Consider the following 18965-nt stretch of genomic DNA (forward strand, 5'->3'; position numbering starts at 1 on the left):
ATAATATATTAAGATATTCAGAGAGGAGGAGCCATGGATTTTTTTGTTGTTGTTAAAAAAAAAAAAAAAAATCCCTGCTGGAAGCCGGAGTTATATATATGCCAAACAGGCCAGGAAACCCAGCAGGCCTCCTGGAGCTGGCAATGAACCGAATCAGGGGCATTGTGTCCAGGCCACTGGCTGGCTGAGGGGGCATTGTTAGGGCCTGGCCCTGTCTGGGAAGAGGGGGCTGGAGGGGGCAGGGGGAGTGTGTTCCCATGACTCCCTGGGGAGTAACAACAATTGGGGCCAGCTGGGAAGCCCGCATGCCAGGGGCCCCAGGGCTATAGGGGGCTGAAGCAGCAAGGGGGGGCAAGGTCAGGGCTTCCCTTTCTCAGGTGGGGGGGCGAGGCCTAAGGAGGGGGAACACGGGGGTCATTCACTACACCCCTCTTCCTCGCCGCCCCCAGCCCTGGGCCACAGAGTCTCTCCAAATTACACCCCATATGTGCCCACTTCGCTCTACCTCATAAGCCCACTCTGGTCCAGACAGCCATGTTCTCTCACACAGACCCCCGCATGGCTCCCTTACTGGATCCTTGCTGCCAGCCTGGCTCCCTACACCCTTCTCCACTTGTAGTGAGAAGAATCCTTCCAAAATGTAAAGCACATCACATCCCTCCCATGCTTAAACCTGCCAAAGGCTGCCCAGAACACTTAGAAGAAAACCCAAACTACTTACTCGGGCCCACAAAGCCTTCCTGATAGGCCCAGCCAGCTTCTTAGCCTCCATTTCCAGCCCTCCAGCACACCCCCACCCTGCACTCTGTCCCAGCCACACAGGCCTCCTGCCAGGCCCTGGAATGCTTTCAGCTGGTTCCCTCTGCACACTTTGCAGATCCTGTGCTGGAAACACCCTTCTTCTGTATCTTTGCATGACTCTCTCCTCTTCATGGGTCTCAGGGAGGCCTTTTCTGGAAAATAGACCCTCTTGTTCTCTCCCCTTCCAAGTCATTCTATTACAGTGCCCTGTACTACTGACTTCAGAGAACCCGTTATTCTCCAAAATTATCTTATTTTTGTATTCATGTGTCAGCCTTCCCAGGCTGGACTGTAAGTCTCTGGTGGGCAGGACCCGACTCTTTCATTGCTGGGTCCTAGCACCCGATATCACTGGTTGCTTGGTACTTCATAAGGACTCAGCTAATATCAGCCAGTATTTTTATTATTCCTGTGATCAGGGCATGACAGCTGCCATGTGGTCAGGCTGGGAAGGTCAGTCTCAAGCAAGTTCTGAATCTGTGATCCATGAACCCAAGTTCCAGGAACTTAGAAAAAAAAAAATTACACCTATATATTCACCAGCTTCTGACTACAATGTAACATCTACTTGCACTTGAGGCAGGCACTAGACCAGAGGCCTATTAACAGCAACAGAAACCACAGCTACTTCCATGCCCTGTCACAGCTGTTGCAGGGTCTTGAGATATGTTTATGCCTAGGGCACCTGTGAAATCATGACACTTTTAGACCTGCCAATATTTATTTAGCATGTAAAAAAAAAGTATAATATTTATAATTATCTCAAGTCAATATAATTCTTGTCTTTGTAATCCTATGTTTGTTTGTTTGTTTAGAGATTGGGCACCCTTGAGCAGTGGGGGGCGGGGGGAGAGAATCTTAAGCAGATTCAACGCCCAAGATGTGGGGCTTGATCTTATGACCCTGAAATCATGACCTGAGCTGAGATCAAGGGTCAGACACTTAACCAACTGAGCCACCCAGGGGCCCCCTATGTATTTTATTTAATGAGTTTTAAAAACAGCATTTTGAGAGGGGTCCATAGGTTTCACCAGATGCCAAAGGGGTTCATGACACAGACTAAAAAGACCACCTAAAAAGGAGAGTCTTAAAAGAGCCGATGTGGTCTGGCCCTGGTCCTTCTGTCAGCAGACACCAAGCGCACAGGGAGAGTCTGAAGAAGCCTGGAAAAGCAATGAGAACATGGTTTCCGACAGAGACCCTGTGACCTACATTTCCATTTTGCCTGGTTTCCTGTCTTGTTTATGAAATCGTGACATCTACAAAGCTCTGGGTGCAGAGTCCTGGTACAGAAAGCAGGGAGCCCTCGGTTAGGAAGCCCTCTCCGAAAACAATGCTCAGAAGACAGTCCAGCTTTCTCTCCATCCCCCAGCTGGGCCCATGCAGCTCACATGAGCAAGTCCTACAGGAGACCTTCTGGTTACAGTGAAATCCCTCTCACCTGAAATACTCTTTAGGGCTGAAGTAAGACACACTCTCTCCCTATCCATCTGGAACATGACAAGGGAAGGAAAAAAATAACGTTTCTTTTTATAAATACCCCCTAATTCGTTAAAGAAAGCAACTCATCTGGAGCCACAGATTGTGGTGATGTTGGGTACACTCTGGGAGGTGGAGTTGCTGCACAATGTTCTGGTTTAGCAGGGCATCAGGTTCAAAGCCTGATTCTTATGAACCCAAGTGAACAATGGAGAAAGAAATGTCATCTCCAGGATTCTTTCTGGGGCCTGAGATGGGAAAGGCAGGAGCAGGGAGCATCACAGGAGGCAGTTTCTTGGCATCTCTACCTGTCAATCATTGCTATCACATGGGCTCACTGAATAATCTCTAATTTGGGAGTGGAGCAGCAGAAGGTCCCCAAATTAACCTCACTTTTGTCCTTTCCATTTCACTTGGAGCTCCATGGGCCTGAATGTCTGGGGTCATCGACAGTAAGGCTCCAGATATCTAGAGCAGTTCATCTCATACACTGATGGTAGCAAGAACCTGCCTGAGATATTCGAGTCAGGGGTGGAGCTGCGGTGGGAGCCAGCTCAAAGAAAGGACTCACTTTCATTTTAGACTACTGACTGAAGAGAAACTGAACGTGCAGAGGGCAAGGAAGAAATGCCAAAGACTAGTTGAGATGACAATGCAATGTAAACACTTCTCAGAAGACAGGAGCACCTGGCTGGCTCAGTCAGTGGAACATGTAACTCTTGATCTTGGGGTTGTGAGTTTGAGCCCCACACTGGGTGTAGAGATTACTCAAAAATAAAGTCTTTAGGGGCCCCTGGGTGGTGTAGTTGGTTAAGTGCCCAACTCTTGATTTCAGCTAGGGTAGTGATCTCAGGGGTGTGGGATGAAGTCACATATTGGGCTCTATACTCAGCAGGGAGTAGGCTTCAGATTCTCTCTGCCCCTCCCCCACTTGCATTCTTTATCTCATAAATAAATAATCTTTTTTTTTAAAGATTACTTATTTATTTATTCATAGAGACACAGAGAGAGAATGAGAGGCAGAGACACAGGCAGAGGGAGAAGCAGGCTCCATGCAGAGAGCCCGACGTGGGACTTGATCCAGGGTCTCCAGGATCATGCCCTGAGCTGCAGGCGGCGCTAAACCGCTGCGCCACAGGGGCTACCCTAAATAAATAAATCTTAAATGAAAATCTTTAAGGCTGCCTGGGTGACTTAGCCAGTTAGGCATCTTTTTTTTTTTTTTTAAGATTTTATTTATTTATTCATGAAAGACACGGAGAGAGAGAGGCAGAGACATAGGCAGAGGGAGAAGCAGACTCCATGTAGGGAGCCCGATGTGGGACTCGATCCTGGGTCTCCAGGATCATGCCCTGAGCTGAAGGCAGACGCTCAGCCACTGAGCCACTCAGGTGTCCTGGCATCTGACTCTTGATTTCAGTTCAGGTCTTGATTTCAGGGTTGTGAGTTTTATAAAAAAAAAAAAAAAAAAGTAAAATAAAGATAGGTGGCTGTGCACAGAATATCTCAGAAAGGCTGCACTAGAAAGTGCTGATAGTGAGTGCCCCTGGTAAAAGAGGGAGTTTGGGGGTGGAGCTTGGATGTAGGAGGGAGCTTGACTTCTTCTTGTGTGAGGCGAACGTGATAACCACTACACTACGGAAACCAGCCAACTTCTTCTTGTGATACACCTTTTGTACCATGTAAGTTCTGTACTGTGCATGAGGTATTGATTAAAAATTAATTTTTGCAGTCTTGCATGTCAGAAGACTTCATAGGAATGTGGCAGGTGCTAAATAAACATGTAAACCATTGTACTATTTCAGGACCTAGCATTTATAGAGTGCCTACTGTGTGCCAAGGGCCCTTTGGCAACACCCGTTTTACAGATCTTAGGAAATGGAAGCTCAGCTAGGAAGGAGCCAAGTGGGGACTCCTCCCAGGTCTGCTGGAAGCCAGAGCTCTGCTCCTCAGCAAGGACCACACAGCCTTGCTCCCTGGAGTGAGCAGTTGGAGGCACCAGATGCTCTGGCAGAATCCAGAGAGATGCCATCTGTGAGGGAAACCTATTCTTAGAGAGCAGAGACAGTCGGTGGTGCAGCCCCCCGCAGCAGTGGGGGGATGCTGGGCAGGCAGAGAGCCAAGGCTCTACCTTCAGCTGAGAAAGAGGAGAGGCTAAAAGCAGGGGCTACTCAGTTCTTAGGACCACCCTTCCTCCTATGTTTGGATGCTATATTAGAAATAACAGCAAACATTTATTGAGTGCTTACTTTATACTCATCATATTGTTTAATCCACCAGACCATCCTGTGAAGTGAGTGATATTAGCATGCCTATTTTATAGATGAAGAAACAGGGGTACAGAATGGTTAAGTCACTTGCCCGAGCAAACAAGGCTGAGCTCAGGCACACCTGCTCCAAAACCTATGTCCATAACCCCCAACTACTCTCAGCTTGCTGAGAGGCCAATTTTAGTTTGAGTTTCCTCAATAGCAGACCCCAAGACAAAGATTTCAGTACAAGTGGTTTATTTGGGAAGTGGTCCCATGTTAGGGGCATGAGCAAGACAGGGAAGGGGGGCTAGTTATCAAGCAAGTGACCATTGCAGGCAGCCATAGTTCAGCCCTGCTGGGGAACTCTGAGAGTCAGTGTGGAGCACGCACCTCAGAGTTATCGGATGTGTTAATCCTCCAGACCTGCTGTGGGTGCCAGAGCAGGTGCCAGTGGCAAGCGAGAGCCCTCAGGCAGAAAGATATAGTAGTGGCAGTTGGAAAAGTTGGCTGGTGTGCAGCAAAGCAGTAAGCTAGAGGGGATTGGGTGGAGCACCTCCAGCATCTGCTTGCTGATGGCCACCTTCTTCCTCCCCAGGACCTTGGGATTCTCCAAGCGTGCAGCACAACATAATGGCTGAGAACACTGCTGTTAGAATCAGACATAATCCCATTGTGATGACCTAACAGGTCTGTGACTCAGTTTCCTCATTTGTAACAGGATGACAGTCGGCTGCATATCATTCCCTACTACCTTGTTACTCCAGGTATAGCTCAAACCGGCAGCACCAACAGCCTGTGAGAAACACAGAATCTCTGGCCCCACTCCAAACTCACTAAGTCAGAATCTACACTTTAATAAGAGCACCAGTGACTCATGTGAACATTTCTACTAGTACTTTCTAAAAAGAGACTGAAGTATTCCTACTAGACCAAATTGGTGGGCCATGGAGCAAATCTTCCTGGAGACCTGTTTGATTTGTCCGGCGCAGTGATCTTAAAAATCAGACTGGACGTGAGTCTCCAGTTCCCCATGCTGCCATCACTTCCTAATGCACTGCATTTTCTTTTTTTTTTTTTTTTTAAGATTTTATTTATCTATTCATGATAGACACAGAGAGAGAGAACAGCAGAGAGGGAAGCAGGCTCCATGCAAGGAGCCCAATGCGGGACTCAATCCCGGGACCTCAGGATCATGCCCTGGGTGGAAGGCAGGCGCTAAACCACTGAGCCACCCAGGGATCCCCTGCACAGCATTTTCATTTATGCACCTTGCCAGACCCCTCTGGGCATCTGAGTTTGCAGCCTCCTCTGAAACCCATCCTATAACTAGCTAATATTTGCATAGCATAGCTTAGGTTTCTAAATTTAACATAAGGCACTGGAAAAAAAAAAGGGGGGGTTTTGAACCCAGACAGCTCTGGGTTTAAACCCTGATTTGGCTATCATAATGGTTGTATTATCTTGGGCAAGTTACTTCCCGCCTCTGACCCTCAGTGTCCACATCTGTAAAATGAGGATCAAAATACGTAACTGCAAGGTCATTGTATGGGTTGAAAATAATATCTGCAAAGCACCTGGGGGGGAAGTAGGAGCTCACTAAATTGAAATAATTAGTAGTAGCAGCTCTTATAATTATACAAGTCCAATGTGGACCCTGGATGTGTATTAGGATTATCCTCATTTTACACGAAACTAAGGCTCTGAGAGGTTAAAAATCTTCCCCAAGGTCACACAGTAGTGGAGTGAGGATTCAAACTCATATCCCCCTAGCTCTATATCTGCACTGTCCACTAGAATTTTCTGCCAGGATGAACGTGTTCCATATCTGTGTTATCCAATATGGTAGCCACTAGCCACACATGGCTACAGAGCACTTGAGATATGGCTGGTTTCAATTGAGACACACTCTAAGTATATACCACATGCCTGATTCTGAAGACTCAGTACAAGAACAAAGGATATAAAATATCTCTAATTTTTATATTAATTTTTATATGTTAAAATAATATTTTAGAAATCCTGGGTTAAAATATATAAGATTAATCTCACCTGCTTCTTTCTGCTTTTTTTTCACGTGGCTACTAAGGAAAATTACGATTACATATATGGATCATGATATGTTCCATTAGACAGTGGAATCCTAGAGTGTCTCTAATAGAATACCACCTGAGCCGAGGAGTTTAATATTTTCTAAAAACATATTTGCAACCTTCTGCCCACAAGCAAGGAGCCCTGTTCCATAGAATGGTCGAAGACCGTACCCACCAGAAAGAGACTTCAGGGCCCTCCTCTGAGCTCGATGACCCCTGACACCCAGAGGGGGTGGTTTTCCCTGGTCTCACAGTAGCCAGCAACACAGCTAGAATGACGTCCAAGGCTCCATAGCCCTATTCACCATTCAAGAGTACCTAATGGGATGTGGAAATCAGTGCTTTTGCTTCGGCAAATGGAACCCTGGGACAATATAAGTTGGAGTCCAAGAATCATGATCTTGAGAAGGAAGGATCCTTTGGGATGATTCACCGATGGAGCCAATCTCGAGTGAAGAAGCCCCCATCAGCACCTTAGGGCCATGTTATTTTGAGGGGAGGCTCTTGTTGTAGAGGAGGAAATCTGAGATGTCATGCCATACATTGCTATCCTGGTACAGGTATGTCATGGAGGACTGCAGTGAGGGCTGCAGAGTGGGCCGATGGTACTCAAAGAGCCACAGCACCAGCCCCCACACGACTGCGGTGAACAGACGGAATAGGTCCCACCTGGGTTCAGGAATGTAGCCCTTCTCCACGCCCAGGCGGCATAGAGCAAACAGGACTCGTGAGAGCAGGTACATGTTGATCTGCAGGGAGGGAATGACAGAGGATTATGGGAGGGCACAGCCACTGGGAACCTTCTGCCCAACCCCTGGAGGTACTGGAGCATCTACTGCACACTGGGTCAGTGTCTTGTCTTTCTTTTCTTTTCTTTTCTTTTCTTTTCTTCTTTTCTTTTCTTTTTCTTTCTTCCTTCCTCCCTCCCTCCCTCTTTCTTTCTTTCTCTTTCTTTTTAGTTTATTTATTTATTTTAGTAATCTTTAGACCCAATGTAGAGCTCAAACCCATGGCTCCAAGCTTAAGAGTCTCATGTTCTTCCAACTAAGCCAGCCAGGAACTCCTAGATCAGTGTTTTTCAAAGCTAGTATGCAAGAAGATTTGAAGTGGTAGGTAGTAGGTATTTTATTTTTTTATTTTTATTTTTTTTTAATTTTTATTTATTTATGATAGTCACAGAGAGAGAGAGGCGCAGAGACACAGGCAGAGGGAGAAGCAGGCTCCATGCACCGGGAGCCCGATGTGGGATTCGATCCCGGGTCTCCAGGATCGCGCCCTGGGCCAAAGGCAGGCGCCAAACCGCTGCGCCACCCAGGGATCCCCAGTAGTAGGTATTTTAAAGATTTTTTTAATTTATTCATTTGAAGGAGAGAGAGAGGGAAAGAGAGAGAGAGAGAGAGAGAGAGAGAGAAGGGGGAGTGGAGAGGCAAAGAGAGAAGGAGAGAATCTTAAGCAGGCTCCATGCCCAGCGCAGAGTGTGACGCCAAGGCTCAATCTCAAGACCCTGAGATTGTGACCTGAGGCAAAATCAAGAGTCAGATGCTCAACCAACTGAGCCACCCAGGCACCCTGTAGTAGATATTTTATAATGTTGCTATTTATTTCTATAATTATCATTCTTGTTCATTAAAATGTTTAGAAAATGAATATATTTACATGGTTCAAAAAGGTAGGGGCACCTAGTGGCTCAGTGGTTGAGCATCTGCCTTTGGCTCAGGTCGTGATCCTGGGGTCTTGAGATCGAGTCCCCCATCGGATTCCTCGCATGGAGCCTGCTTCTTCCTCTGCCTGTGTCTCTGCCTCTCTCTGTGTCTCTCATGAATAAATAAATAAAATTAAAAAAAAACAAAAACAAAAAGCAAAACAAAACAAAACAAAAAAACTGAAAGGTAACCGGACACCAAAAACCACGATCCACAAAAAAAAATTTTTAATTGACAAATTGGGGATCTCTGGGTGGCCCAGCGGTTTAGCGCCTGCCTTTGGCCCAGGGCCCAATCCTGGAGAACTTGGATCGAGTCCCACGTCGGGCTACCTGCATGGAGTCTGCTTCTCCCTCTGTCTGTGTCTATGCCTCTCTCTCTCTCTCTATGTCTATCATGAATAAATAATCTTAAAAAAAATAAAATAAAAATAAATAAAATTGATAAATTGGATCTCATCAAAATTTAAAATTGTTTGGTTGTGAAAGCCCATATGAAAAGGCTAAAAAGAAAAGCTGCAGCTGGGAGAAAATATTTACAAACACATATCTGACAAAAACTAGTATCTGGAATATATTTAAAAAAAAAAACTCTCAAAACTCAATGGTAAAAAAAGAAAAAATCCAATTAGAAAATGAGCAAAAGATGCAAACAGATGTTTGAACTGGTTCCACAGATGGAAAATAAGCACATGTAAAGATGTTCCCTAATGTTTAGCCATTAGGGAAATGCAAATTAAAACCACAATGAGAAGCACTACACACCTATCAAAATGGCTAAAAAAAATGTGATAAACCAAATGCTGGTTAGGATGTGGAGGAAATGGATCATTTGTATATTCCTGATGGAAATGTAAAATAGTACAGTCACTCTGTAAAATACATTGGCAGTTTCTTAAAAAATTAAACATGCAGGGGGATCCCTGGGTGGCTCAGCGGTTTAGTGCCTGCCTTTGGCCCAGGGCACAATCCTGGAGTCCCGGGATCAAGTCCCGCGTCGGGCTCCTGGCATGGAGCCTGCTTCTCCCTCTGCCTGTGTCTCTGCCTCTCTCTCTCTCTGTCTATCATGAATGAATGAATGAATGAATGAATGAATGAATGAATTAAACATGCAGGGATGCCTGGGTGGCTCAGTGGTTGAGCATTTGCCTTTGGCTCAGGGCATGATCCTAGGGTCCAGGATCGAGCCCCACATCCGGCTCCTTGCAGGAAGCCTGCTTCTCCCTCTTCCTGTGTCTCTCATGAATAAATAAGTAAAATCTTAAAAAAAAAAAACATGCACGGAGGGTGCCTGGCTGGCTCAGTAGGTAGAATGTGCAACTCTTGATCTCAGAGTTCTGAGTTTGAGCCTCACATCGGGTATAGAGATTATGTAAAAATAAAAATCTTAAACAAAATTAAACATGCATGTATCATATGACCCAGCAATTGCACCCTTGGGCATTTATTTCAGAGTAACGAAAACCTATGGTCACCCTAAAACTTGTACAAGAATCTTCTTAGCTGTATTTCTAATAGCCAAAAGCTGGAAACAACCCAGTTGTCCTTCAGTAAGTGAATGTTTTAACAAAGAGTGGTGCATCTCTGCCCTGGAATGATCTATGGATACACACACACAACTTGGATGAATCTCCAGGGAATTATGCTGTGTGCAAGAAGCCAGTTCCCAAAGGTTACACACTGTAATGACTCTACTTATATAACATTTTTGAAATGATAAAATTTTAGAAATGGAGGTCAGAGTAGTTGTTGCCAGGGGTCAGGGAAAGAAAGGAAGAGAGAGGGAGATGGTATGACCAGGATTCCTAGCCCTTGGAAGTTCTTAGCCCAGGGCTCACTTGCTTGCTAGCTTTCTTCCTTTCTCTTTCCTTTTTTTTTTTTTAAAGATTTTATTTATTTATTTATTTATTTATTTATTTATTTATTTTTATTTTATTTTATTTTATTTTTTTATATTTATTTATTTTGACAGAGAGAAAAAGCATAAGTAGGCAGAGTGGCAGGCAGAGGGAGAGAGAGAAGCAGACTCCCGGCTGAGCAAGGAGCCCAATGTGGGGCTTGATCCCAAGATCCTGGGATCACAAACTGAGCTGAAGGCAGATGCTCAACCGACTGAGCCACCCAGGTGCCACTCCAACCAGTGACATTTTTAACAAAAAAGCAAACCTCGGGAAACTCAAAATACAAATTCTCCTATCTATCCTATCCCACAGTTCTGTGGTAAGTAAATTTCAGATGTATTGACACGCGTAAGGAGATGTCTGAATGAAGATGTAGGCTAGTGTGTGTGTCCTGGCAAAAGGCTAGAGAGCCCCTAGATAGTGTCCACCTAGAGACTGGGGATATCAAGACTGGTCCACCCACCCAACAGAGAGCTCTGCTCATGTTAAAAAGAAGGACAGACTGAAAGAAGGGTCTCACAGACACATTATTCTGTGAAGAAAAAGATAGTGTGATCTCATTGGTAGAAAACTCCTGGCATGTACAGACACAAGCACAGACAATTTCTGAAGCGCCACACAAGACACAGTTAAAGTGTTCCTGGACAGTGGCTTGACAATTGGAGGGGGATGGTAACGATCTTTTCAATATACCTTCTAATTTTATTGTGACCTACCCCCAAGCACTAGAAGCGTGCCAGGCACACAGGGGGTGCTTAGTCTGCTTTTTTTTTTTTTTTTTTTAAGATTTTATTTATTTATTCATGAGAGACACACACACACACACAGAGGCAGAGACCCAGGCAGAGGGAGAAGCAGGCTCCATGCAGGGAGCCCGATGTGGGACTCGGTCCCGGGTCTCCAGGATCATGCCCTGGGCTGAAGGCAGGCGCTAAACTGCTGAGCCACCCCGGCGTCCCAGTCTGCATTTTTTTAAACGTGAAAATGAAACATGATTCTTAGAATTTGAAAGTATTTCTAAATTTGAGGGAGGCAAAGAGAGGGGCTGCCAACTTTTCATGTCACCCAAGAAAGACTTTAAAACAAGTGTTTCATTTCACCAAAAAAAGGGATTTTAACCCAGAAAAATGTCAGGATACAGAAAAAGAGATCATCCTCGGAGTGCAATAAGTTTTGTTTTATGAAAATGTTACTCCAGAGTCATCTTTTTTTTTTTTAAGTAAGCTTTATGCCTAACGTGGGACTTGAACTCATGACTCTGAGATCAAGAGTCATATGCTCTACTGACTGAGCCAGCCACCCAAGTGCCCCCAGAACCATTTTTTTTCTTATTTCACTGCACAGTGTCTTTGGTTTTTTTTTTATTTTTATTTTTTTTATTTTTTGTGTGTGTGTCTTTGTTTTTTAATCTTTGCTCCAGTGCTCACTTCAGCAGCATGTAGACTAAAATTACAATGATACAGAGAAGATTAGTATGGCTCTTGAGCAAGGATGACACAGAAATTCATGAAGAATTCCATATTTAAAAAAAAAAATCTTTGCTCCAGAGAACACCACATATATTGACTTGGGGAACCATGAATTTCAACAAGCTGTTTGGTTTACAGATGGTGAAACAGAGAGAAAGTGACCTTCCCAAGGTCACACAGGGACTGCTGGATCAAAGACCCTCAGATATGGAAGGGAGGAAAAAGCTCATCTTCTTTGACCTTCACCCAAATTTTATACCTGGACCATGTGCCTCCCCACCCAGCCCCCCAAGCCCTGAGCCCTATCCTGGGGAAGAGTCTTTACCTGGCTGTTGATGTTATTGTTATCTCCAAACACCAGCAGGCTCCCGATGAAGGCAGCCAGGAACGAGTGCACCTGGTAGGTGTCGCCCTGCACACGGGACTGCAGGGCGCAGAGCCCCTTATAGGTGAACACAAAGCAGGCCAGGTTCCGGGAGTGAGTGTACGTGGCTTGCAGGATGGCCCACAGCTTGTCCTGGAAGCTGCACAAACACAGGGGGCCCCCATGAGCACAGACCCAACTGTTCCAGGGGCATTCACCCATTGGGCATGCAAACCTGAACCAGCAAGGAGCTCAGGCCGGGACTCACCCACCCCAGGCCTCTAGCCTCCATGTCCTCAGGGCTTCTCCCCAACCAGATTTAGGCCTCGATTCCATGCCATTTCCTCAGAGAGGGCTTCCCTGACCATTCTGTCCCTTTTTCCTACTTTTCCTTCACAGCTCTTATACCAGCTGACATTAATATGCTTAATCCCTTCCCACTCCCCTAAGCTACCAGAGAGTGGTGTCTATACCTTGTTGATCCCCAGGGCCCAGAACAGGGCCTGGCACATAGTCGGTGCTCAGTAAATGGGTTTTCTTTTTTGGCATGAGCAGGTGAAGACATGAATGAAGGAGTAAGGGAGAGCCTACTATGTACTGGAACTGGGGGTATGATTCTGAGGAAAAATACTTGCTGCCTTCATAGGGTATGTGATCTAATGGGAGAGAAAAACATAAATAATCACAGAGGAAAAAAAAAAAATCACAGAGCAAGGGTCAAACTTGGACCTTGACCAGAGATGATCCTGGGATCTGAAGGATGAGGAGTCAATGAGGTCGAGAGGGGGAAAGGGACTGCATACCAGGCAGAGGGATCAGCAAGTGCAAAGGTCCAGAGGAGAGACAGAGAGTGGGGAGTAAGGGGACAGAGAGAAACCATCAAGCCTAAGCAGAGAATGCGGGGAAAGTGGGGCCATGCTGTTTTGTCTTTATCCTGAGAAAAGTGCACTTTTTAAATTGGGAAAGGATTCTATTTATCCTTTATAATTAAGTCACTAGGGGGTAGTGAGGAGAACACAGGGGAAGGGCAACGTGTACTCTGGGAGGTCATTCAAGGATGATGCAACCAAGTGCTTTCAAGGCTAGATGAGAACCTTGAGGTGGGTCTATGTGGAAGTCTGCCAGGTGACTGGAGACAGCCAAGAGTCAGATGGTTCTTGCCTCAGAGGAACATGTGCCCAGTGTTGCCAGTTTTCTTTTTTTTCTTAATCTCTTTTTTTTTTTTTAAATAAACATTATGCCCAACCTGGGGCTCAAACTCAAAACCCCAAGATCAAGAGTCACATGCTGTACTGACTGACCCAGCCACATGCCTCTACTGTTGCCAGTTCTAATGAAAGAAAACTGGATTTCCCAGTTATTAAGTATTGGTGCTAATCTTGCCTTCAAAATGTTTCTAGAGGGCACCTGGGTGGCTCAATTGGTTAAATATCAGCCTTTGTCTCAGGTCAGGCTCCCATGATCTCAAGTTACTGCATCCTGGAATCCAGCTCAGCGTTGGGCTCCCTCCTCAGTGAGGAGCCTCCTTCTCCCTCTGCCCCTCCTCCTGCTCCTGCTCTCTGTCAAATAAATGAATAATAATAAAAAAAAATCTTAAGGGACACCTGGGTGGCTCAGCAGTTGAGCGTCTGCCTTTGGCTCAGGGCATGATCTCGGGGTCCAAAGATTGAGTCCCACATCGTGCTCTCTGCAAATCTTTTTTATTTTTATTTTTTTAAAGATTTTTATGTATTTATTCATGAGAGACACAGAGAATAGAGAGAAAGACAGACAGGCCGGCAGAGGGAGAAGCAGGCTCCATGCAGGGAGCCCGATCCAGGACTCGATCCCAGGTCTCCAGGATCATGCCCTGGGCTGAAGGCAGCACTAAACCGCTGAGCCACCTGGGCTACCCTAAAAATCCTTTTAAAAAAAATCTTAGGGGATCCCTGGGTGGCTCAGTGGTTTAGCACCTGCTTTCAGCCCGGGTCGTGATCCTGCGTTGGGCTCCCTGCACGGAGCCTGCCTCTCTCTCTCTCTCTCTGTACCTCTCATGAATAAATAAATAAAATCTTAAAAAAAAAAAAAAAGTGTTTCTAGAATCTTTTTTTTTTTTCTAGAATCTGATCACTTCTCACCTAACTGCCACCACCAATGCCTGAGGAACCAGCATTGCTCACCTTGATCATTGCCTGTTTTGTTCACTGTTCTATCCTTAGTACCTAAAACAGTGTCTGGTACATAGCAGATGTTCAATAAATATTTACCATTTGAATGAATGAGTTCAATTTTAAGAAAATGGAGGGTAGGGATGCCTGGGTGGTTCAGTGGTTGAGTGTCTGCCTTTGGCTAAGGGCGTGATCCTGGAGTCCCGGGATCGAGTCCTGCATTGGGCTTCCTGCATGGAGCCTGCTTCTCCCTCTGCCTGTGTCTCTGCCTCTCTCTGTCTCTCATGAATAAATAAATAAAATCTTAACAAAAAAAAATGGAGGGTAAAAAAACAAAAATCAATGAATCGGGGGCACCTAGGTGGCTCAAGTGGTTGAGTGGTGTATGCCTTTGGCTCAGGTCAAAATCCCGGGGTTCTAGGATCGAGTCCTGCATCAGACACCTTGCAGGAAGCCTGCTTCTCCCTCTGCCTATGTCTCTGCCTCTCTTCGTGTCTCTTATGAATAAATAAATAAAATCTTTAAAAAGAAAATCAATGAGTCAATAAAAGCAAAAATACAAAAGCAGGGCCGAATTCCAGCCCCATGTTGGGTGTAGAGATTACTTTAAAAAAAAAACAAAAAAAAAAACAATCCTGGGGCACCTGGGCAGCTCGGTTGATTAAGCATCTGACTTCAGCTCAGGTCATGATCTTGGGCTCCTGGGATTGAGCCTTGTGTAGGGCTCCCAGCTCACTCAGGAGTCTGCCTCTCCCTCTCCCTAGGCCCCTCCCCCTGCTCACACTCACTCTCTCTCTCAAATAAATAAATATAACCTTAAAAAAAAAAAAAAAAAGAGCAATCCTTAAAAAAAGAAAAAAAAGAGAGAGAGAGACAATCTTGCAGGCTGGATTTGGCTGATGGGCTATCCATGTGTGTTCCTTACAAGCTCCAGGTGAGGTTCTATACATTACAAACCAGGACAGAGTAGTTTCCGAGAAGTGCCGTGAGGACAACGTTATGAGGGATGGAGGAAGACCAAGAAGTCTGGGTGAGCGAGGTAGGTCACGAACAGTTTTCCCAAGGAAGCGATCCTCACATAACTGGTGTGGGTTGCCAGGAAGGAAATAAAGGTGGGGTAGAAGAGGAAAGAGTACGCCTGGAGGGGGTTACTGCATCTGCAATGTGTGGAGGTGGAACCCCATGTGGCATGGCAGCAAGTCCCAGGTGCCAGGGGTGCTCCAGTGTGCAAGGGAATAGTGTGGGTTACAGCGGAGGCCAGGCAGCAGAGGGCCTTATGGTTGTCTTTTTTTTTTTTTTTTTTTTAGTTTTTAATTCCAGCATAGTTAACATACACTATTATATTAGTTTCAGGTGTACAATAGAGTGATTCAATACGACTAGTCGCAGAGAGCCTCTTAAGGAATGAAGCTAGGCTTCTTTGGGGTACAGTGGGAGCCAGGGTGGTTTTTGAGCATGAATAAGAGAATCAGGGTCATACTTAAGGAGATAGATGATGGTGTCAGGTGGACAGGCTAGACCTAGCTAGGAAGCTACTTGCAGGTATGCTGCTGCTGAGGGCTAACCGGACTCTCCCCCGGTCTGAGAGGTGTGCAGAGGGGGTGGGTACCTGCCACTCCGGAAGAGAAAGGTCATGACCAGCGCGTGAGGGGCCCGGATTTTGGCTCCATAGCTGTAGAAACGAAAGGAAACAGTTACTACAGCATCACTGCCTCACATTCTCTTTCTGGGCTCTCTGACTCCTTGTCCCCTGCTCTAGCCCTAATCCTAATGTTACCCTGGAAGGGGAGATAATGCTGGCTTTCATGTTAGATCTGGGTTCAAATCCCAGCTCTGACACATTCCGGTCGGGGGGGGGGGGGGGGGGGGGCGGGGCTCAGGCTTGCTATTTAACTTCTCTGAGCCTCAGTCTGCCTAACAGCAAAAGAGGACGTCCAGCTAGAGGGCTGGTTATAATTTAAATGAAAGGCGACAATGTGTGTCAAAGGCCTCCACTGTCCCCACCCAACTGGAGTTGCTCCCTCAGTTCCACCCTGACTTTCCCAGTAGAGTCAGACTCATCTTTTTAAAACTTAAATCATATCACATCCCAACTTAAAAGCTGCCTATACTTTTCCAGTACTCAAAATAAAATCCAGTCTCCTCCCACAGCCTTGAAAGTGCTGCAAGATTTGGCTCCTGCTTGCTTCTCCTACCTCTCACACCTCTCTTCTGTTCAAGCCCCATGGCCTTCCTGGAGCTCCTCTGACCTGCCAGTTCTCCCCTGCCTCTGGGCAGGCTGTTCCCTCCGCCCAGACTGCTCCTTCTTACTCCTCACGTAGCCACCAAGTCCTCAGCTGGCACCTCTATGGAGGCTCCTTACCCACCAGACGAGGTGAAGGCAATATTTTCATTGCCACAGAGCTCCAAGCTTCTCTGCAGCATTTTACACTCTGGATCATTTCTGGAAAGTTCTATCTTTCGCTTGGTCAATCTTAAAATTAACAAAGTTCCTAAAGCAGTTGCTGAGTAACATTGTACTTCCTTCTACTTGTTCAAAATGTATTTCTTTCCAACTATTATACACAGGAGGACCTCAGCTTTGTAAAAATGGATTTAAAGGGACGCCTGAGTGGCTAGGTGTTGAGCACTTGCCTTCGGCTCAGGGTGTGATCCTGGAGTCCCAGGATCGAGTCCCAGATCGGGCTCCCTGCATGGAGCCTGCTTCTCCCTCTGCCTTTGTCTCTGCCTCTCGCTATCTCTCATGAATGAATAAAATCTTTTAAAAAATGGATTTTAAAAAAGACTGGAAGGAAATATACCACAATATTGTTAGCCATGTTCCCTGAGCTATAGGAATATGGGAATTTACAATTGTCCTTTTAAAACTTTTCCATATTTCCAAAATGATCTGTAACGGTTAAGCACTGCTTTTAAAATTAAAATAATTGAGGGGCGCCTGGGTGGCTCCATAAGTTGAATGTCCAACTCTTGATTTTGGCTCAGTATGACCTCAGGGTGGTGAGATTGAGCCCCAGACTCAGCACACTCAGAGGAGAGTCGGCTTGAGATTCTCTGGCCCTCTCTCTCTGCCCCTCCCCACCTGGTGCACGCCCCACCTGGTGCATGCCTTCTCTCTAAATAAGAGCACCTGGGTGGCTCTGCTGGTTAAGCACCTGCCTTTGGCTCAGGTCGTGACTCCGGAGTCCTGGGATCCAGCCCCCAATCAGGTTTCCTGCTCCCTTGGGGGCCTGCTTCTCCCTCTGCCTTCCCCCCTGCTTGTGTATTTTCTGTCAAATAAATAAAATCTTAAAAAAACAAAAACAAAAAACAGCGCACAGATAGGTGGCCCCAAGGTTTGAAGAGAGGCAGTCCAGAGGCACTCTCACCACCATGCCACAGTGCGACTAGCAAGTCAACTCCAAGAAGACACATCTTTGTTCGGTTTGTTTACTGTGCATCCCCTGTTAGCACAGTAGGCTCTCAATGAAAGATAGCGGTTATGCATGAGTTTTAAAGGAGGGGGACTTCCCTCCAGTTCCCAACCACGTGAAATGACCCCATGACCTCTTTTCCAGCAGATCTGATAGCCAGGGTGGAATCAATTTGCCCCACAAACATCTGTAGCTTCTTTTAGTCATTGTCACTCCTCAAGCTTATGCCCCAGGAGTTCCCCTGGCCGGATGGGGGGCTTAGAGCTAGAGCCATACAGATGAGGAGTGAGAAACGGGATGGGAGCCCACAAGCAGCTTAATGGTGAGAGCAGAGACGGAGGCGCCGCTGGCCTGCTAGATGCCAGTGGCCACTTCTCCTTGTGCAAAAGGGGCCGTTGAAGCCAGACACACCCAAGATCACAAAGCAGGGTGGTGGGGAAGGTAGGCCCGAACGGGGATGAAAGGGCTGGCCTGGGAGGTGGTCAAGGCAAGTGGGCCAGGTTGCAAAGCATGGAGGACCCGAAACTGCCCCACCCGGGAAGGCGCACGGCACCCCAAATCCCCAGCGCCCACTGTGCAGATGGTGGGCTCCGAGGCCTGGAGACACGCTAGGGCTGCTCAAGAACACACAGCGTGGCGACGGGCCCAGGGTCCGCTGCTCGGACCCTAGCCGGACCCAGCCCCCCGCCCCCGCGCAGCCCCACGGCCCCACTCACACTGCCCCGTTCCGGAAGCCCTTAAGCATGGCCAGCGCGGCGTGGTACCGGCGCTTGCGCAACAGCGCATTGACTGCATGGAGCAGAGCCGGCAGCTGCGGCGGGACGGCCATAGCTCGGGAGGCGCGAGGGGTGCAGGCGAGCAGCACCAGCCGCACTGACAGCCCGGGTTCCGGCGGCGCAGCCCGCAGCCCCGGGCCGAGCAGCGGCGTCTCGGCGCTCACAGGCTGCGTCTGCTGTCACTCTCGCGGGAGAGCCTATCAGACGGCTCACGCGGGGCACCGGAGGCTCGCACTTTCCCGAAGAGCGGTCTGATGATGGGAAGGGTGGGAACGCTGGTAACCAATCACAGTGGGCGCCGCCCCACTCGCCCGAGGGAGGTCGGAATCCCGCACCTGCCGCTGGGCCGACCGTAGCCTGTTTCCAGCTGCTCGGAAGGGGGTTTCTTGAAAGAGGAGCTGCCCTCCCTAGAATTAGGGGAGTGACCCCGAGAGGAGCCAGGACTCATCAACACAAGACAATTCTGGTTGGGTAACCGTGATCATAGCAAACTTCTCATTAAGTCATAAATCAAATGACACCTCAAGGGCTTCCGTTTATTCTTCAAATCCAAACCCCTTGCCACAGTCCA

General features: G+C 47.0%; 1 protein-coding gene and 1 non-coding gene across 4 annotated transcripts; one reads left to right on the forward strand and one right to left on the reverse strand.

Moving 5' to 3' along the window:
* Positions 1 to 4513: 4513 nt before the first annotated feature.
* PXMP4 (peroxisomal membrane protein 4) lies at positions 4514 to 18538 on the reverse strand. 3 transcript variants are annotated; one of them, XM_038572032.1, is made up of 4 exons: positions 18335 to 18532; positions 15815 to 15877; positions 12020 to 12218; positions 4514 to 7371 (listed from the first exon to the last, which is right to left on the reverse strand). In XM_038572032.1, exons 1-4 carry the CDS (start codon positions 18445 to 18447, stop codon positions 7108 to 7110), a joined length of 639 nt encoding a protein of 212 aa, XP_038427960.1. In that variant the 5' UTR covers positions 18448 to 18532; the 3' UTR covers positions 4514 to 7107. The 3 variants fall into 3 exon arrangements, with proteins under 3 accessions (XP_038427960.1, XP_038427962.1, XP_038427961.1); XM_038572034.1 differs by lacking the exon at positions 12020 to 12218 and having other exon boundaries at positions 18335 to 18538; XM_038572033.1 differs by lacking the exon at positions 15815 to 15877 and having other exon boundaries at positions 18335 to 18534.
* Positions 11645 to 11751, forward strand: LOC119865781. Its single transcript, XR_005378143.1, has one exon. It is a non-coding gene; the product is annotated as a U6 spliceosomal RNA (small nuclear RNA).
* Positions 18539 to 18965: the final 427 nt, after the last annotated feature.

Source organism: Canis lupus, chromosome 24 (genome assembly GCF_011100685.1).
Source record: "Canis lupus familiaris isolate Mischka breed German Shepherd chromosome 24, alternate assembly UU_Cfam_GSD_1.0, whole genome shotgun sequence".
Lineage (NCBI taxonomy): Eukaryota > Metazoa > Chordata > Mammalia > Carnivora > Canidae > Canis > Canis lupus.

Bases quoted from the DNA above. Each gene is read 5' to 3' on its own strand.
- PXMP4 (XM_038572032.1), bottom strand. From the start codon at position 18,447: ATGGCCGTCCCGCCGCAGCTGCCGGCTCTGCTCCATGCAGTCAATGCG. The intron at 15,878-18,334 runs GTGAGTGGGGCC...TCGTTTCTACAG, and splicing joins GGCTTCCGGAACGGGGCAGT to CTATGGAGCCAAAATCCGGG. The intron at 12,219-15,814 runs GTACCCACCCCC...GTGTTTGTGCAG, and splicing joins TTTCTCTTCCGGAGTGGCAG to CTTCCAGGACAAGCTGTGGG.